This window comes from Lepidochelys kempii, chromosome 1 (genome assembly GCF_965140265.1).
Source record: "Lepidochelys kempii isolate rLepKem1 chromosome 1, rLepKem1.hap2, whole genome shotgun sequence".
NCBI lineage: Eukaryota > Metazoa > Chordata > Testudines > Cheloniidae > Lepidochelys > Lepidochelys kempii.
The window spans coordinates 258,779,240-258,794,818 of NC_133256.1; the positions used below are offsets into that span (position 1 = coordinate 258,779,240).

At 42.9% G+C, this 15,579-nt stretch overlaps 1 protein-coding gene across 14 annotated transcripts in view; it reads left to right on the forward strand.

The window, feature by feature from the left end:
• TNRC6B (trinucleotide repeat containing adaptor 6B) overlaps window positions 1-15,579 on the forward strand; it is a 212,340-nt gene that overhangs the window by 138,757 nt on the left and 58,004 nt on the right. For all 14 annotated transcript variants that reach the window (XM_073326943.1, XM_073326935.1, XM_073326995.1 and 11 more), the window contains one exon: window positions 10,176-10,263. In XM_073326943.1, coding sequence (XP_073183044.1) covers window positions 10,176-10,263 — 88 coding nt within the window. The remainder of the gene's footprint in view (window positions 1-10,175; window positions 10,264-15,579) is intronic.

Here is a 15,579-nt window from a genome sequence, read left to right on the forward strand (position 1 = left end):
TTTTACTTTCTTCTCTGAAGGCCACCAATGGTCACCAAACAAGCTTTTTTGCAGCCTGATTCCCTTATGAGTCTCAGATTTCAGTGTGTTGAATTTGTTGTGGTAAATGAGTTATTCATTCTTCACTCTACCTAGTGTTTGTGGGTTTCATAGCCACAGAAGTTCTCTCTAGGTAAAAACTATCCATAAGGTTAGATAATGGGTCTTTCACCAACACGAAGTTCTCTTCTAAACAAATCAAATCAAATTGTTTAGCAGATAGTTTTGAACCTTTGAAGTCCTGAATAGGTGTATAGTAGTGCTAGCATTTTTTTAAATAAATGGAAGCGATGGAGGTTTTAGTTACCTAGACTTTAGTGGATACTTCAGTAAATAAACTTTCTAAAATTATTTTGATCACCTTTTTAAAATCTGACTCATTTTATCAATGTTTTTCTATTATGAATGCACATATATGTTGGCAGCTTCCACCACTCCCTATTTGCTGTTTAGGAGAAATAATGAATTCTATGTGGATTTTGCGAACTGAGAAGGGGAGGGAGAGGAGGAAACATTGCTCAAATTTTAGAACTTTGATCATGTCTCTTTAATTGGCTGTACCTTGGCTAATTTAATCTACTGTGGATAACATCTACAGGAGCTTTAACTCTGTTGATATAATTAAATACAAATAGAAACAAATGCCCTAACTTTTTCCCATATATTTTTCCTCTCTATCTTTGACTGTACCTGAAACATCATTATAATCCACATTTTAAGACTATGGCTTGCCCCTCTTCCTTCCAGATACCATTAAGATCTTCGGGGCATATCAGACACCATTCTTCTGAAGACAGTGGCCAAATGAACAACTGTCCCTTTCAAATTAGTTACATCTGCTCCTTAATAGGCCTGATGACTTGCTGTTGAGTAGAACAAGGCACTTTCTTTCCTGAGGATCTGTGACCTTGTCTACATCAGATAAGTTAAACTGGTGTGCAAACCATTGTGTGGACTCTTATTTTGAATGGCTCATTTTGGTTTAGTTTAAACCTGTTCCTCCTCTATTTAAACCAAACCAAAATAAAGCCTGGTTTAAACTGAAATAAGAATGTCCACACAGCTGTTTGTACAGGTTTAACTAAATTTGTTTAAAATCACACTTTAGTTAAATCTGGTACCCCTGTGCATATAAGCAAGCATTGAATTTTCTTGCTTTTGCAGTATTCTCAGCCTGGGAAACAAGAAAACAGGAACAAGTATCAAACTTAAGTCTCCCCAGAGATAGATCAGAGCATTTATCACTAGACAGTCAGACCATTCCTCGTCCCAGTATTATTTCTAAAGTGAATTCAGTGCTCAGAAGCTGGTGAATTTAACCTGTCCTTCATGAGTATATTTAAGGCAGTAATATTGCTTTTTTTCATACACTGACCTCATCTCCCTGCCGAGATACTTCGAACCTGACTTGTAGAGAGACTACCTCTTGAAGTGAGAGTGAAGGCCGTTCTCTGTGGCCTGTTCGCTAATTAACCTTTTTTTCTGCTGAGACTGAGAAGGAGGGGGCAGTTGTAAAAGTTGTGTTTTGTGATATGGACACTGCAATTCATTTTGTTTTGGCAAATGGCCATTGGATGGTATTGTAATCCCTTTCATATTACTAACCCAGGCCGAATTCAAACCAATAACATAAAAGCACCCCTTTCGCTTTAAAAGATGCTTCTACAATGTTAGGAATGATTGTTTTTCAGTGTTTTGTACTGGTTTGTGGGGCATGCTGTGGTAACTGTGAGATATGCTCGTGATGTTGCATTGAGTTATCAATACTTGTGAGAAGTTAACCACTTGTTTCCTTATGTGATACTTTTATCTGAATAGTATGGTTCTGTAGGAGTAGGAGGGGAAACAGGAAACTTGTTGAGTTTTAATAATGGCCATTTATTACTTTTGAATTTTTCTTTTAAGTAACAAATAAAGAAAATGTTTTAATTTCTGCTGAGTTATGTTCACTAAATCCCCTTTGATAACCCACAAGTGAAATTAAAATCAAACAAAACCAGCTACACAGCTGTGAGATTGAACCTTCCAGTCACTGGTCATCAGGTGTCTTGTGTATGAGTTGTATTTTCTGTCCAGTTTTTTTAAATTATAAGCTTCTTTGGGCAGGGACCACATCTTCTAAAGTAGATTCCCATGACTATAGATGGCGCTCAACAGAGAAAAAATAATACCTCGTTATTTGACAGGGACATGGAATAATATTGTCTGTGAGAAGTCTGCCTTTAAAGAGAAATACTCTTAGTGGTTTAAATATACTGTAGTCTGGTTACTTTCTACAGCAACTTAAAATTCATGATGTTTTACTATGATAAAAGCATATCAGTTCTTCCAGATATGCTCTTTGGAGAAAGCAGACTCCTTACAGTGACGTTGCTTTGGTTTTCAGCCAAGAATCAGGGTACGCTGGCTGCCTGACTGGCAAATAACTTTTGCCTTTGGAAAACATGAATAATAATTTTAAACACTATTAAAAATATCTAGTAAAAGCAGTATGAATATTTTTATTTATGTTGATATGGAATTTTACTTAATAAATGGAGTGTATCCATTTTTCTCTACCTGGTGCTAAGATTTTATTATATAAATTCATACTCTACTTCTAACTTTTGGCTTTGTTGTCTCAGCTGTATTGAGCTAGTACCATGGTGTGACCTTGACTTAAGTAATTTTGTAAGTGGCTCACTGTCCATTAGGGCAAGAATAGTGCAGTTGTACCACAGACTTACTCGTTGCTCTTTCAAACTACACAGGTTTCAGAGTGGTAGCCATGTTAGTCTGTATCAGCAAAAACAAGGAGTGCTTGTGGCACCTGTGACAGGGTCAGGCCGGATGGCTACAGGAGAGTAATAGAAGGCAGATATATTAGCCCCAGGTTAAGTAGGTCCCTTTTTCCCTGGGTAAGGTAACAGGGAAGGTTCCAGAACAATCAGGAACCTTCTGGAGACAATTAAGACACAGGCTGATTAGAACACCTGCAGCCAATCAAGAAGCTGCTAGAATCAATTAAGGCAGGCTAATCAGGGCACCTGGGTTTAAAAAGGGAGCTCACTTCAGTTTGTGGTGCGTGTAAGGAGCTGGGAGCAAAAGGTGCTAGGAGCTGAGCGTGAGAACGCGTACTGTTGGAGGACTGAGGAGTACAAGCATTATCAGACACCAGGAGGAAGGTCCTATGGTGACAATAAAGAAGGTGTTGGGAGGAGGCCATGGGGAAGTAGCCCAGGGAGTTGTAGCTGTTGCACAGCTGTTCCAGGAGGCACTCTAGACAGCTGCATTCCACAGGGCCCTGGGCTGGAACCCGGAGTAGAGGGTGGGCCCGGGTTCCTCCCCAAACCTCCCAACTCCTGGTCAGACACAGGAGGAGTTGACCTGGACTGTGGGTTCAGAAGAACGGCCAAGCTGAGGGCTGCCGTGAAGCTCCAAGGCGAGCAAATCCGCCAATAAGTGCAAGACCCACCAAGGTAGAGGAGGAACTTTGTCACACACCTTAGAGACGAAAGTTACTCTTGTATCTGGATGACCTGTTCCCTCAAAGATGCTGTTTCAAACAAACAAAAAATTATTTGCTTCTCATTCAGTTTTTCTGAAACCTGATATGGTCAGATTGAGTTGGAGAGCTCATTTAAAGTGTTTTCATGCTGAAGGATATCTGGTCTATTGTAAACACGACACTTCATTTGTCCTAAACAAATTATTTATCACCTTGAATGGGTCTGGTCTTTAAACTACTTTCTTATTAGTCTTTCTGTTATTTGACTTCAATTTCTGTACAGCCTTTAGTTGTCTGGCTTATTATGAGAGTGCAGCATAACAGCACATCTGAAAGAGTCACAGTGTTATGGGATTTAAACATGGTGTTTACACAATTAACGAAGTCCCTTTTGAGCCTCTTGGGGTTTGTCTACACAGGGATAAAAGACCCGCAGCATGACTGCAGCTGGCCTAGGTCAGCTGACTCAGGCTCTGGCTCGGGCTGTGGGCCTAAAGTTCGCTGTGTAGACATTTGGGCTCTCTGGGACCCTGTATCTCACAGGGTCCCAGAGCTTGGGCTCCATCCAGCCGAGGCCTGAATGTCTACACATCTATTTCTCAACCCTGGAACCTGAACCCCGCAAGCCCAAGTCAACTGACCTGGGCCAGCTGTAGGTTTTTTATTCCTGTGTAGACATACTCTTTGATTTGCACGACCAGATTTCTTACATGGGCTATTTTTTTACCTAAAGTTCATTATGTTTAAAAAAATTGATTTTTAAGAGCTGCTGAGTTAGCTGGTATTTGTACTGACAGAATTCAGTGGAAGTTCTGGGTGTTTGGCATCTCTGAAAATCTAGCCACTTTTATTTAGGTGCCCAAGTATGGATTGAGTTCCTATTTTAGGCACTCAAGTTTGAAAATTGTAGCCCGTTTCCAGTGGTTGTCTTGCATTTCTCACTGATTGTCTGGAACTGTCAGAGATAACTGTGCAGCAAAAACAAGCATCAAGTGATCTCAGATACTACCTGTAACTCAAGTCCTGTCAGCACACACAAACATTTAACCTGAGTGGGGTGGTATTTTTAACTCGAGTTGCCAGGCCTGTCGGGGTAGGCTAAAGCCTGAGTTAGCACAGCTCATCAATAGCTAACTTGATGGCTCTACACTGTGGATGCAGGTCTGCTCCACTTGAGTGCTCCAGCACCTTTCTACCGTTCCCCTGTGTGTCCAGAAATGACAGACAAGTTCTCCTACAATTGACTGGAAAAGAATTCATGAAGTGACTCAGTTTACTGCAGTGAAAATAACCACGGTATGTCCCCCTACAAGTCTTAATGCCACTCACGAATGCATGCAGCACCAGCATGGACACAGCAGCTTTGGTGGTGTTTTTGCATTGTAGCTGCTCTTATGGGAGTGTAGATAACTGAAGTTAAATCTGTAGGGAAGATATACTGTTGGAACACCTATTTTGTAGAAGAATGCCAGCACCCAAATTGCTCATCTTTTTTTAGGGTCTGCAGGGTAAACACGCAAAGCTTGCTTCATACAGTTATGAAGTGTTGCTTGGCACTGTGCTGAGTCTATTTCTGAACTCCTAGAAATCCACCTTTCCTGCTTATGTATTGTGATGTTGATCTTCCATCTTGTGCATATTCTTAGTCCTAGTTTTCACTTTAAATGTAGACTATATAGTTTCTCTTTTATATAGAGACCAATATATAGCATTTTACCTATATATGTGCATATACATACACTCTTTACTGGTCAGAAGCTCTGACATGTGCATTTCTGCCTTGAGTTAGGGGACATGAGAACTTCTGAAAGCTTGTGTGATCTTTCTGTGTCAGAGGCAGTGTGACAATAAGGACAATAGGAATCTTTGGTACATACAGATTTCTCAGAAATAAAAATACAAATTTTCTGCTAAATTTAATAAAAGCCATGATTTTCAAAACAGTTAAGTGATTTTGGGTGCCAAACTTGAAACATACTAATAGAGCCTGAATTTCAGAGGATAGGTGTTCAGTGCTCCCTAATCACTTTTGAAAATCTGGGCCATTCTTCCTTTATTGTTAGATAATTTAGAAGCTCTTAATAAAATACTATAAAATAGTTGTGGACCAGCTGGAGAGTTTGCCTTTCTTTCTGACTTAAATAAATGCTGCTTCTCAGTGCTGTTTTAGGCAAAAGTGGTTGTCCTCAAGACTTTAATAAGAAGATATTGTGAATGTATTAAGTCCCCATTTTATGATACTTTTTAAAAGCATAAAATGAAGTTGAGGGATTAAAACCCACAAATTCCCTTCTTTTAAAAAGTGTCAAGATGAATTACTGCTTATTTTTAAAGATGAAAATTGAATTTTATTGTATGCCACTAAAATGATTTTATTTACAATAAAAAGTTACAAATATGAGATTTTGCAGAAATAGTACAGCACAGCTGTTGGATTGATAGAACTTTTAAAATATACACAGGCTTTTGTAAAGACGAGTAAAATGCTTGCTCTTCCTTGCAGCTTAGCAAACTTTCTTTTCAGAGATGTGATGTCGATCTACTGATAACTGTGTTGCAAACAAAAACAGGACCCCCATGCCATTGTATTACTTTGTTTACTAATTTAGAACTAATACATTATCTTCCAATGTTGAACTTGTCAGTCAAAGCAGTCAGTCACTAGGCGTAACACATGTGTACTCTGGACCCCTTGAATGGGAGAAAAGCACTGGTAGACTGGATTCCTGGGTTCTGTTTGCAGCTTTTTACAGGCTTCCCATGTGATCCTGATAGAGAAGTTGTAGGACACTTTCAATTTGAAAGTCACATTTGTATGAAATTTTATATCTATTATTGTTATAGCATTTAATATAATCAATATTATAAATTGATATAGACCCCCCAAGAGCAGATTCTGAATGGACTAAAATATTTGCCCATGTTCTCTTGTCTGTCAGATTAGAGATGGAAGAGATCTAAGTGCTATTAGATTGTAACAGAACACTTTCTCCGGTTTATTTCCTTTTTTTCACTTGTGTGTTTGACAGCACTTGGTGTAATACAGCAGTTTCAGCTGTTTGTATGGGCCCCAGATTCTCCATCCATTACACAGGGATAATTTCTTACCTCCCAGGGGTGTGAGGCTTAATTCATGTTTGTCAAGAGTTTGGGATCCTCTGTATTCTGCCTCACTTCGGCAAATCACTTTAGCAAATGCTTATATCCCATTGAACTCAGTGAAATGTAAGCACATGCTTACGTTTGCTGAATCAGGGCCTAAATAATTACAAAATATTGTTTTTATTTGTTACCGCAGTTTTTGACAGATGTTCTGATAAGCATAATCTTTGTAAAATATTAAAATATCCTTGTAAAATAGCTCATAGAATGAAAGAGAGGTTAAGTAATTCAAAGACAGGAGGTTCTCCAGAGTCTTAACACTAATTCCTTTTGCTTAATTTCCCATGTACTCCCGAAGGCAGGCATCTCCTGTAATCACCTTCCATTCTGTATGTCCTCACTAAAGCGAATAACTACAGCTAGATCTTCAATTTATAATCTTCAAAGCCACTGTCCCTAGCTGTTTCGATTACAGCCTGTTGTAAAGTATATCTTCAGCTTTAGGTTCCTGACTGCACGGAATTCTTGTCCTGATTTCCTTCTCTACACATTTAATCCTTGCCCGTCCACTTCCAAAAGGAGGAAAACTACTTTAAAAGAGAAACTTATATAGCCTGATGTTAGACTCCGCTGTCCACTATTGCTAAGTCTGGTGTTTTTGACATCGCAAGTTGTTGTAATTGAATTACATTTTTAGTGTCTCTTTCAGCAGATCCTTTTGTACAGCTCTTTAACATCTTGCACATACTACTAGAAATAATTGCTTTTCAGTAATGGTACTATTTATAACTGACACACATAGACCAGAAAGCATACTTTATACTACATGATTTTAAAATGTCTTTACAGCATGAAAGAACAAACCCTGATTCTGTTTTAATAGCTTAAAATCCAAGTATCAGAACAGAGAGTTTGATTTATATTTTGGTTACAAACACAGGTTCAAGCAAAAATGAAAATGTGTTTAGTTTTTACTCTTTAATTTTATGCTAGTATAGAGTAGGTGCTCCTCTTCACTCCCTATCATATGCTTGTCAGTACAACTGAAAAACGGTGGGATTTTTCGTTGCCAGGGCGTGGAGCTGGAAAGTGCACTTTGACATTTTGTAGAGCAAAGGAGAGAGTGAGAACTGAGCTGGTCTATAAACTACTAGACTTTGGGTGTGTCAGCATGACATGAAATACTTGCTTTGAATTCTGTGAAATGGGGACGTGCCAGTCTGTGTGCACTCCATTTGCTCATAGACCGAAGGATGGTGGCTCTTTTCAGCAGGATAGCCTGAGATCAGGAAACCAGACAATTGTTCTGTTAATCTCCCTGGAACCCTTATGGCTTTCATGCGCAAAGAGAGCGTCTTAAAATCTTGGTCTATATCAGGCTTCAGAAAAGGAATTGTTCAAAAAGTGGTTTCTGATTTTATATGTGCAAATTCAGTGATTGGTTACACAAATGCCTTTCTGTACACATGAGTGTGGTAATAGCATGTGGGAGTGCAAATTTAGAAGCCGACTGAAGTAGGCTAGCCTTTGGGAGGAAACCTCTGTGGAGTAGCTATCTCTGATGAAGGGATACTAGATATTTATTCAACTTTCTTGTTCAAACCTATTCACAAGAGAGGGCACTTTATTTTGGGGAATTTGTAGTCCTATACTAAAGTAAATTTGAGTTTTATTTTTAAATTCTTATACTTCTGTGGCATAAGCATTTCAGTCAACGGCCGTATGTCTTTTGCCTATTCCAGTACAATGTAAACACATCTATGTGTTAACTGTTATGCATTTCAAAGCTTTATAAATCTGACGGTGCTATGCATTAATGTAAATTAAAATAGTCTGAATATTTTGTGTATATCTGCCAATTGAATCTCTTTCCTCATGAAGAAACATGGTAAATTATATTTGTAAGCTACTGTCCATCTTCAAAATGAAAAGGAGTACTTGTGGCACCTTAGAGACTAACCAGTTTATTTGAGCATAAGCTTTCGTGAGCTACAGCTCACTTCATCGGATGCATACTGTGGAAACTGCAGAAGACATTATATACACAGAGACCATGAAACAATACCTCCTCCCATCCCACTCTCCGGCTGGTAATAGCTTATCTAAAGTGATCACTCTCCTTACAATGTGTATGATAATCAAGTTGGGCCATTTCCAGCACAAATCCAGGTTTTCTCACCCTCCCCCCCACAAACTCACGGAGGGTGAGAAAACCTGGATTTGTGCTGGAAATGGCCCAACTTGATTATCATACACATTGTAAGGAGAGTGATCACTTTAGATAAGCTATTACCAGCAGGAGAGTGGGATGGGAGGAGGTATTGTTTCATGGTCTCTGTGTATATAATGTCTTCTGCAGTTTCCACAGTATGCATCCGATGAAGTGAGCTGTAGCTCACGAAAGCTTATGCTCAAATAAATTGGTTAGTCTCTAAGGTGCCACAAGTACTCCTTTTCTTTTTGCGAATACAGACTAACACTGCTGTTACTCTGAAACTTGTCATCTTCAAAATGTATGGGATACAGTCTTCCTGCTTCCTTTGCACACCCTATCCCCCCAAAACCCTCATACCTTCATCAGCCATCAGATTTTTTTACATTAGTTGTCCTAAACTCCATCTAGTAGAATGAAATTATTCCAGGCAAGTTGAAATCTTGTTGGTCCAAATTCCCTTGGAGTAGATTAAGATCGCCAATCAGATGAAAATGTGACTCACCATAGAAACAGCTCACCCTGTAGCATAGATGTGGTGAATTAACCAATCATTTTCTGGCACATTCATATTTAATAGAAAACATAGCAACAAAGATGATAGCATGACGACGGCAGCATCTGCCCAAGATAATTTTTTTGGGGGGGGAGGAGGGAGCCCATGAAAAAAGATCCCCTGGAAAGTCATTTTTAATGTATGCTTAATCACAAAAAATACTGTAGGTGGGTACAATATCCTAGAAATTAAAGTTTTGTATAATAAATGATGTTTTAGATTTGATATGACACACCTAATGGCTTACAAATGACATAGCTACAAGCAAATGAACAATCTTCCACTTGTGAAGATAAATGCCATATGAGACCAAATCATTATATATTAGAAATTACAGTTTCTGTGTTTTGTCAGGGGAAAAATGCACAGGATTTTTCAGGAAATAATACAGGTAGTACAGCTCAATTTCATAAGCATTTAAAAAAATCCTCCTCAGGCTGTTGGCAGGCATGTACTTAATGTGTACAAGGGTTGACTTGAATGGGACATTCTGTAGGTAAAGGGGTTTTCTCGTGCACTACAAGTTGTACGATTGGGACCATATTGAGCTACCAAATACAAATTACAATCTGGGTTTGATATAAACCCCCAAGAGCAGATTCTGAATGGACTAAAATATTTGCCCATGTTCTCTTGTCTGTCAGATTAGAGATGGCAGAGATCTAAGTCTGTTGTTTCAGCTCACTTTCCTTGGCAGAGGAATGGAGAGAGAATGAGTGTGAATGTGTGTGCATGCGCACAGTTCGGCTGTGTCTTGATAAATTATTTGGTTTTGACAGAGAGAAGGAGCAAGAAAGGGAAGAACAGTTAATGGAAGACAAGAAAAGGAAGAAAGAGGATAAGAAAAAGAAGGAATCTACTCAGAAGGTAGGTTTGTTATTTGAAGTCTCCCTACCCCCAATTGTTAACTATATAGAACCCTGTTCAGCAAGTGTTTGCTTCTTTACTTACTGAGTCTTTGTGAAAATGCTTCATTGTCTGAAGTATGGCAATGCCTCATTGAGGATTCTGGGTTTTGTGTTAGTTTTGCTTAAAGTTTAATTGTGTGGGATGGTTGGGATTTCTTTTGTTATTTTTAGAGGACTGGAGGGAGGAGGAGATTAACTGTCTTCATTATGTTATAGAGCAGTATTGTAGGGGCACTGAACAGTGGTTCTTCTGATCTTTGCACCTCCAGCTGTTTATATATACCTCTCTCTGCAGTGAAATTTTGCGTCAGCTCAAAACTGACATTTGGGAGAGGAAATATGGGATTTTTTTATTTTGAGGGGGCATAAAAGAGGAATAAATGGATAGTTTAATAGTAAAGCCCCTTTCATGATCCATCTTTTTCTGAATCTTCAGTCTTAGAGAAATGTGTGTGGTTGGGGGAGGGGGAGGGGCATTGTAAACAGTTGTTGTGCCCAGCTACTGATTTTGAGCAGGCAGTTTGCTAATCAAAGTGTTACCTGAAATGGCTTCCAAGAAGTCTAGATACTGTTTCAGGAACTGACAAAAATTGTGACATGGAAAGGGTCTGTTTGAAACATTTCCGTGTTTGTATTAAGAAACATCTTTTAAACCAGGAGCAGAAAGGAATCCTCATAAGTGAAGCTAACTACTATCTGTTCTTGCCAGGCCAAAAAAGCCTATTAATGTCACTGAGTACTTCAGCTGGTATTGTTTCAGTTATGTTGTGTGGATTCTTACTGAAAGAGGGCTACGAAATAATCCTATGCCAGTTTCACTTTGGCCTACTAAAGGCTTGTCTAAATACAGTTGTTCCTTCAATTTAACTACATTAGCTTAGGAACTGATACAGTTAACGGTGCAGCCTCCAGTGTGGATGTATTTATAGTGCAGTTACACTGATATCAAAGTATTAATATCAGTACAGTTTTTTTCAGTAAATTTACTGGAAGATCTGATTTGATTTATCCCAAAACTGTTACATTTCACTTCCCTATCGCTTCTTAATAGTGGAGTATAAAAAATAAAAATAACTGACATTTTCTTCTTTGAATGCTGGTTCATGTCCGTTCCAGTCAGGTGTGTGTGCACTGTGTGCACAGTCAGAAATTTTTCTCTTAGCAGCTCCCATTGGGTCGGCTGTGGAGCCCCCTGGAGTGACGCTTTCATGGCGCTCAATATATGACCCTGCCGACCCAGCCCCGCCTCAGTTCCTTCTTACCACCAGTGACTGTTGTTGGAACTGCGGTCCCTTGCTTAGCAAGTGCTTTCCTTAGTGTTCTTCATATAGTTAGCTTAGCCTAGTTTAGTTGTAGTTAGTCTTAGTTATTGTATATAGTGAGGTTTGGGAGCGTATTTCCCTAATCCCAACACCCCCCCCCCCTCTTTTTCTCTCTCCCCGCCCCCCGCACCTCCTTGGGCTCTGGTGCATGCTGTGAGCCCAAGGCTTTAAACTCTGCAGAACCTGCAGCAAGCCTATGCTAACGAGCGACCCCCACGACTTGTGGCTGAAGTGTCTGGGGGAGGCGCACCAGACAGAAAGGTGCAAGCTCTGCAGGGCTTTCCACCCCAGAACTAAAAAGGCGTGAGATTTCTGATTGAAGCAGTTGCTTATGGAATCTGCCCCTTCATCCCCAGTCTGCCGCAGACCACCAGGACCCCGCACCGAACACGTCCGTATGGAGTGCCCCGGCATTGGTACGTGACATGGTGCTGAGGAAGGACTTTAGTCTGAGAGACCCTGGGCACTGGCACTGCAGGATGCACAGGCAACCCAGCACCACTTGCATTCACTGGTGCTGTACAAGCGGCATAGAAAAGCTAACGGGGAGATCGCCGGTGCATAAAGCAGTGGGACCTGCAGGCGCAGTACTGGGGCATCCAGTAAAGGAGGCCTCGGTGTCCAGGCAGCAAGAGTCAGCCCCATCGACTTCGGTTCCCATGGCACAGCGACTCCTGGGATGGGAAGTGCCAGGTGAAGGAGTTGAAGTTACCTTCCACCCTGGACACTTTTGAAGCCGCCAGAGACTTAATAGTGATGATGCCTCCTCAGCCCCTGGTGATCAGAGATAAGCCCCCACTGCGACCAGCACTCTCTAGAAGTAAGCCGGCCATGATGCAATGGTCACCCTCTTCTGCCTGGCACCGTTTGCTTCGGCACCGCTGCAGATCGCCATCCTCAAGGCACTGCTCTCTGGCACCGGACTCCATGAGGGGTTCCCCGGCACCAGACTCCATGAGGGGTCCCCGGCACCAGCAGCACAACGCTCCCCGCCACCGACAAGGGAGAGGCAGCCATCCCCGGCTCCAAGAGAGGACTGGCATTGGTCCCTGGCCCAGGCATCTTGACACCAGTCCCCTGAATCATCAACTCTGCATAGGTCCCCGGCGCAGTACCTTGCGGTGCCACCGTGATCATCTCAGTCGAGATCCGTGTCTTCTGCCTCGGATGGTGATTCATACTATTCCCATCTGACAAGCGACAGAGAGAGGCACCAATGGCATGACAACCCCAGTGGCAATCTCTGGCGCAACGGCCTTTTTGGACCCCCTGGGCTTACCATCAGGCCTAGGGCTCCTTTTCAGAAGCTCCTGTTCAGTGGCCTCAGAGCACCGACCACTCCAAACAGCCAAAGACTGGCTTATGCCCCGTGGTTCTGAGGAAACCTTGGCGCAAGCCCCATAGTTGGTCTAGGTCGCCTCCAAGGCATGACCCATTTGCAAGGCCAAGATACTGTCACCTCGGCTATGGTCACTGGAGGATCAGAAGGAGCCAGTACCACTTCTTGCCTCCCCATCTTCGTCCCCGGACGGAGCGGTGGTGAGAGGTTCAACCTCGGGCCCTCCAATTGACCACAAGGCCCACCATGACCTTCTATGAAGGATTGCACGTAACATGAGGTTACAGGCAGAGGAGGTGGTCGAACCTGAAGACCCCATGGTTGACATCCTTGTGCCAGAGGGACCGTCCAGGGTAGCTCTGCCACTAATAAAAACTATCTAGAGCAATATTAAGACTCTGGCAGACCCTTGCCTCAATCCCACCTGCCTCCAAGGGCGTAGAGTGCAAGTACTTCGTTTCCTCCAGGGGATACGAGTACCTGTTCTCTCACCTGCAACCATGCTCCCTCGTAGTATCGGTGATGAATGAGAAAGAGATGGGGCAGCAAGGGCCGGCCCCTAAATCCAAGGAGTCGAAAGGATGGACCCTTTTGGCAGGAAAATCTACGCAACTGAGGGCCTGCAGCTGAGGATAGTTAACCTGCAAGCTATCCTCAGCAGGTACAACTTCAACTCATGGGCCTCCATGTTGAAGTTTAAAGGAAGGCAGTGGCGCGAACCTCCCTCCAGACTTCATTGGACTCTGCGTACTCAGCCGCCCGCACCCTTTCCTCAGGAGTAGCCATGAGGAGGAGCTCATTGCTACAGCTGTCCGGGTTGCCCCCGGGGCTGCAACAAACCCTGCAGGACCTATCATTTGAAGGTGCAAGATTATTTTCAGAGCAAACAAACTCCAAGCTGCAGTCTCAAAGGCTCCCGGGCAACTATGAAGTTGTTAGGTATGCGCACCCCGGTAACCCAACAACAACATTTCAAGCCCCAACTGCAACAACACTGCCCATATCCACCTCAGCGGAGGCAGGATTTTTATACGGGATGCCTGAGTCTCCTCGGCCACATGGCAGCCTGCAGTTAAGTGGTCCGCCATGACTGACTGAGGCTTAGGTCACTCCAGGTGTGGCTCGCTTTGTCCTATTGCCTGGGACGCAACAGCCTGGACATAGTGGTCACGGTGCCAGGGCAAGTACTTGAGTCCCTCCAATGGTGACTTGACCCTCAGGCAGTCTGCGAGGAAGTTCCATTCAACAGCCCCCAGCCCTCCTTGTCCCTTGTAACAGACGTGTTAGCTCTGGGATGGGGTGTGCATTTGGGAGACCTCCAAACACAGGGCCTATGGTCACGGGAGGAGCTTCTCCTTCATATCAACATGAAGGAACTCAGGGCAGTACGATTAGCATGCCAAACCTTTCAGGCCCGGCTGCGAGGTAAGTGCGTGGTAGTGATGACGGACAACAGCACTGCCATGTGTTACATCAACAAGCAGGGTGGAGCCCGTTCCTTCCCCCATGTCAAGAAGCTCTCTGGCTATGGGAGTTCTGCATAGCTCACTCCATTCACATGGAGGCATCCTATCTCCCAGGAGTTCAAAACGAACGAGCGGACCATCTCAGCAGATCGTTCTGCAATTGCAAGTGGTCGATCCATCCGGATGTCATACAGTTCATCTTCCAAGGGTGGGGGTTTCCCCAGGTCAACTGTTCGCCACCAGGAGCAACAGGAAGTGTCCAATGTTCTGCTCCTTCCAGAATCAGTCCTGGTTCGATGACGTTTCTGCTTCCCTGGGGAGGCCGCCTGTTGTACGCCTTTCCCCCCTATCCCTCTCATGCGCAAGGTACTTCTCAAGGTCCACAGGGACCGAACAGAGATAATTCTCGTGGCCCCTACAACACTGGTACACCACGCTCCTGGAACTGTCAGTGGACACTCCGATTGAGTTACCACTGCATTCGGATCTGATCACTCAGGACCACGGTCGCCTTTACCACTCGGGCCTCCAGTCCCTCCATCTTATGGCCTGGAAGCCTCATGGTTAAACCCCATGGAGCGTCTGTGCTCAGAACCACTAAGGGAGGTCCTACTTGGCAGTAGGAAACCATCTACTAGGGCCACATATCTAGCTAAGTGGAAAAAGTTCTCTTGCTGGTGTGCTTAGCAGCGTACACTTCCAGTACAGGCATCTGTACCACTTATTCTAGAGTACCTTCTCTACCTGAAACAACAAGGACTGGCAGCATCCTCCATCAAAATACATCTCACTGCTATCTCAGTCTTCCACCTGGGAGTGTCCGGCTGACCCGCATTTGCTAACCCCATGGTAGGCCATTTCCTCAAAGGTTTGCAGTGCCTACATCCTCAGAACAGAGAGCCTGTCCCTGTCCCCTCAGTTTTATCCTCTCCAAATTAATGGGGCCCCCTTTTGAGCCAATAGCAACTTGCTTCCTTCTCTATCTATTGTGGAAGGTAGCCTTCCTGGTGGCCATCACATCAACTAGGAAGGTGTCAGAGCTAAAGGCCCTTACCTCCGATCCACCCTACCAAGCCTTCCACAAGAATAAGGTGCAACACAGGCCTCACCTAGCCTTTCTTCCCAAGGTAGTGTCACTCTTTCATACT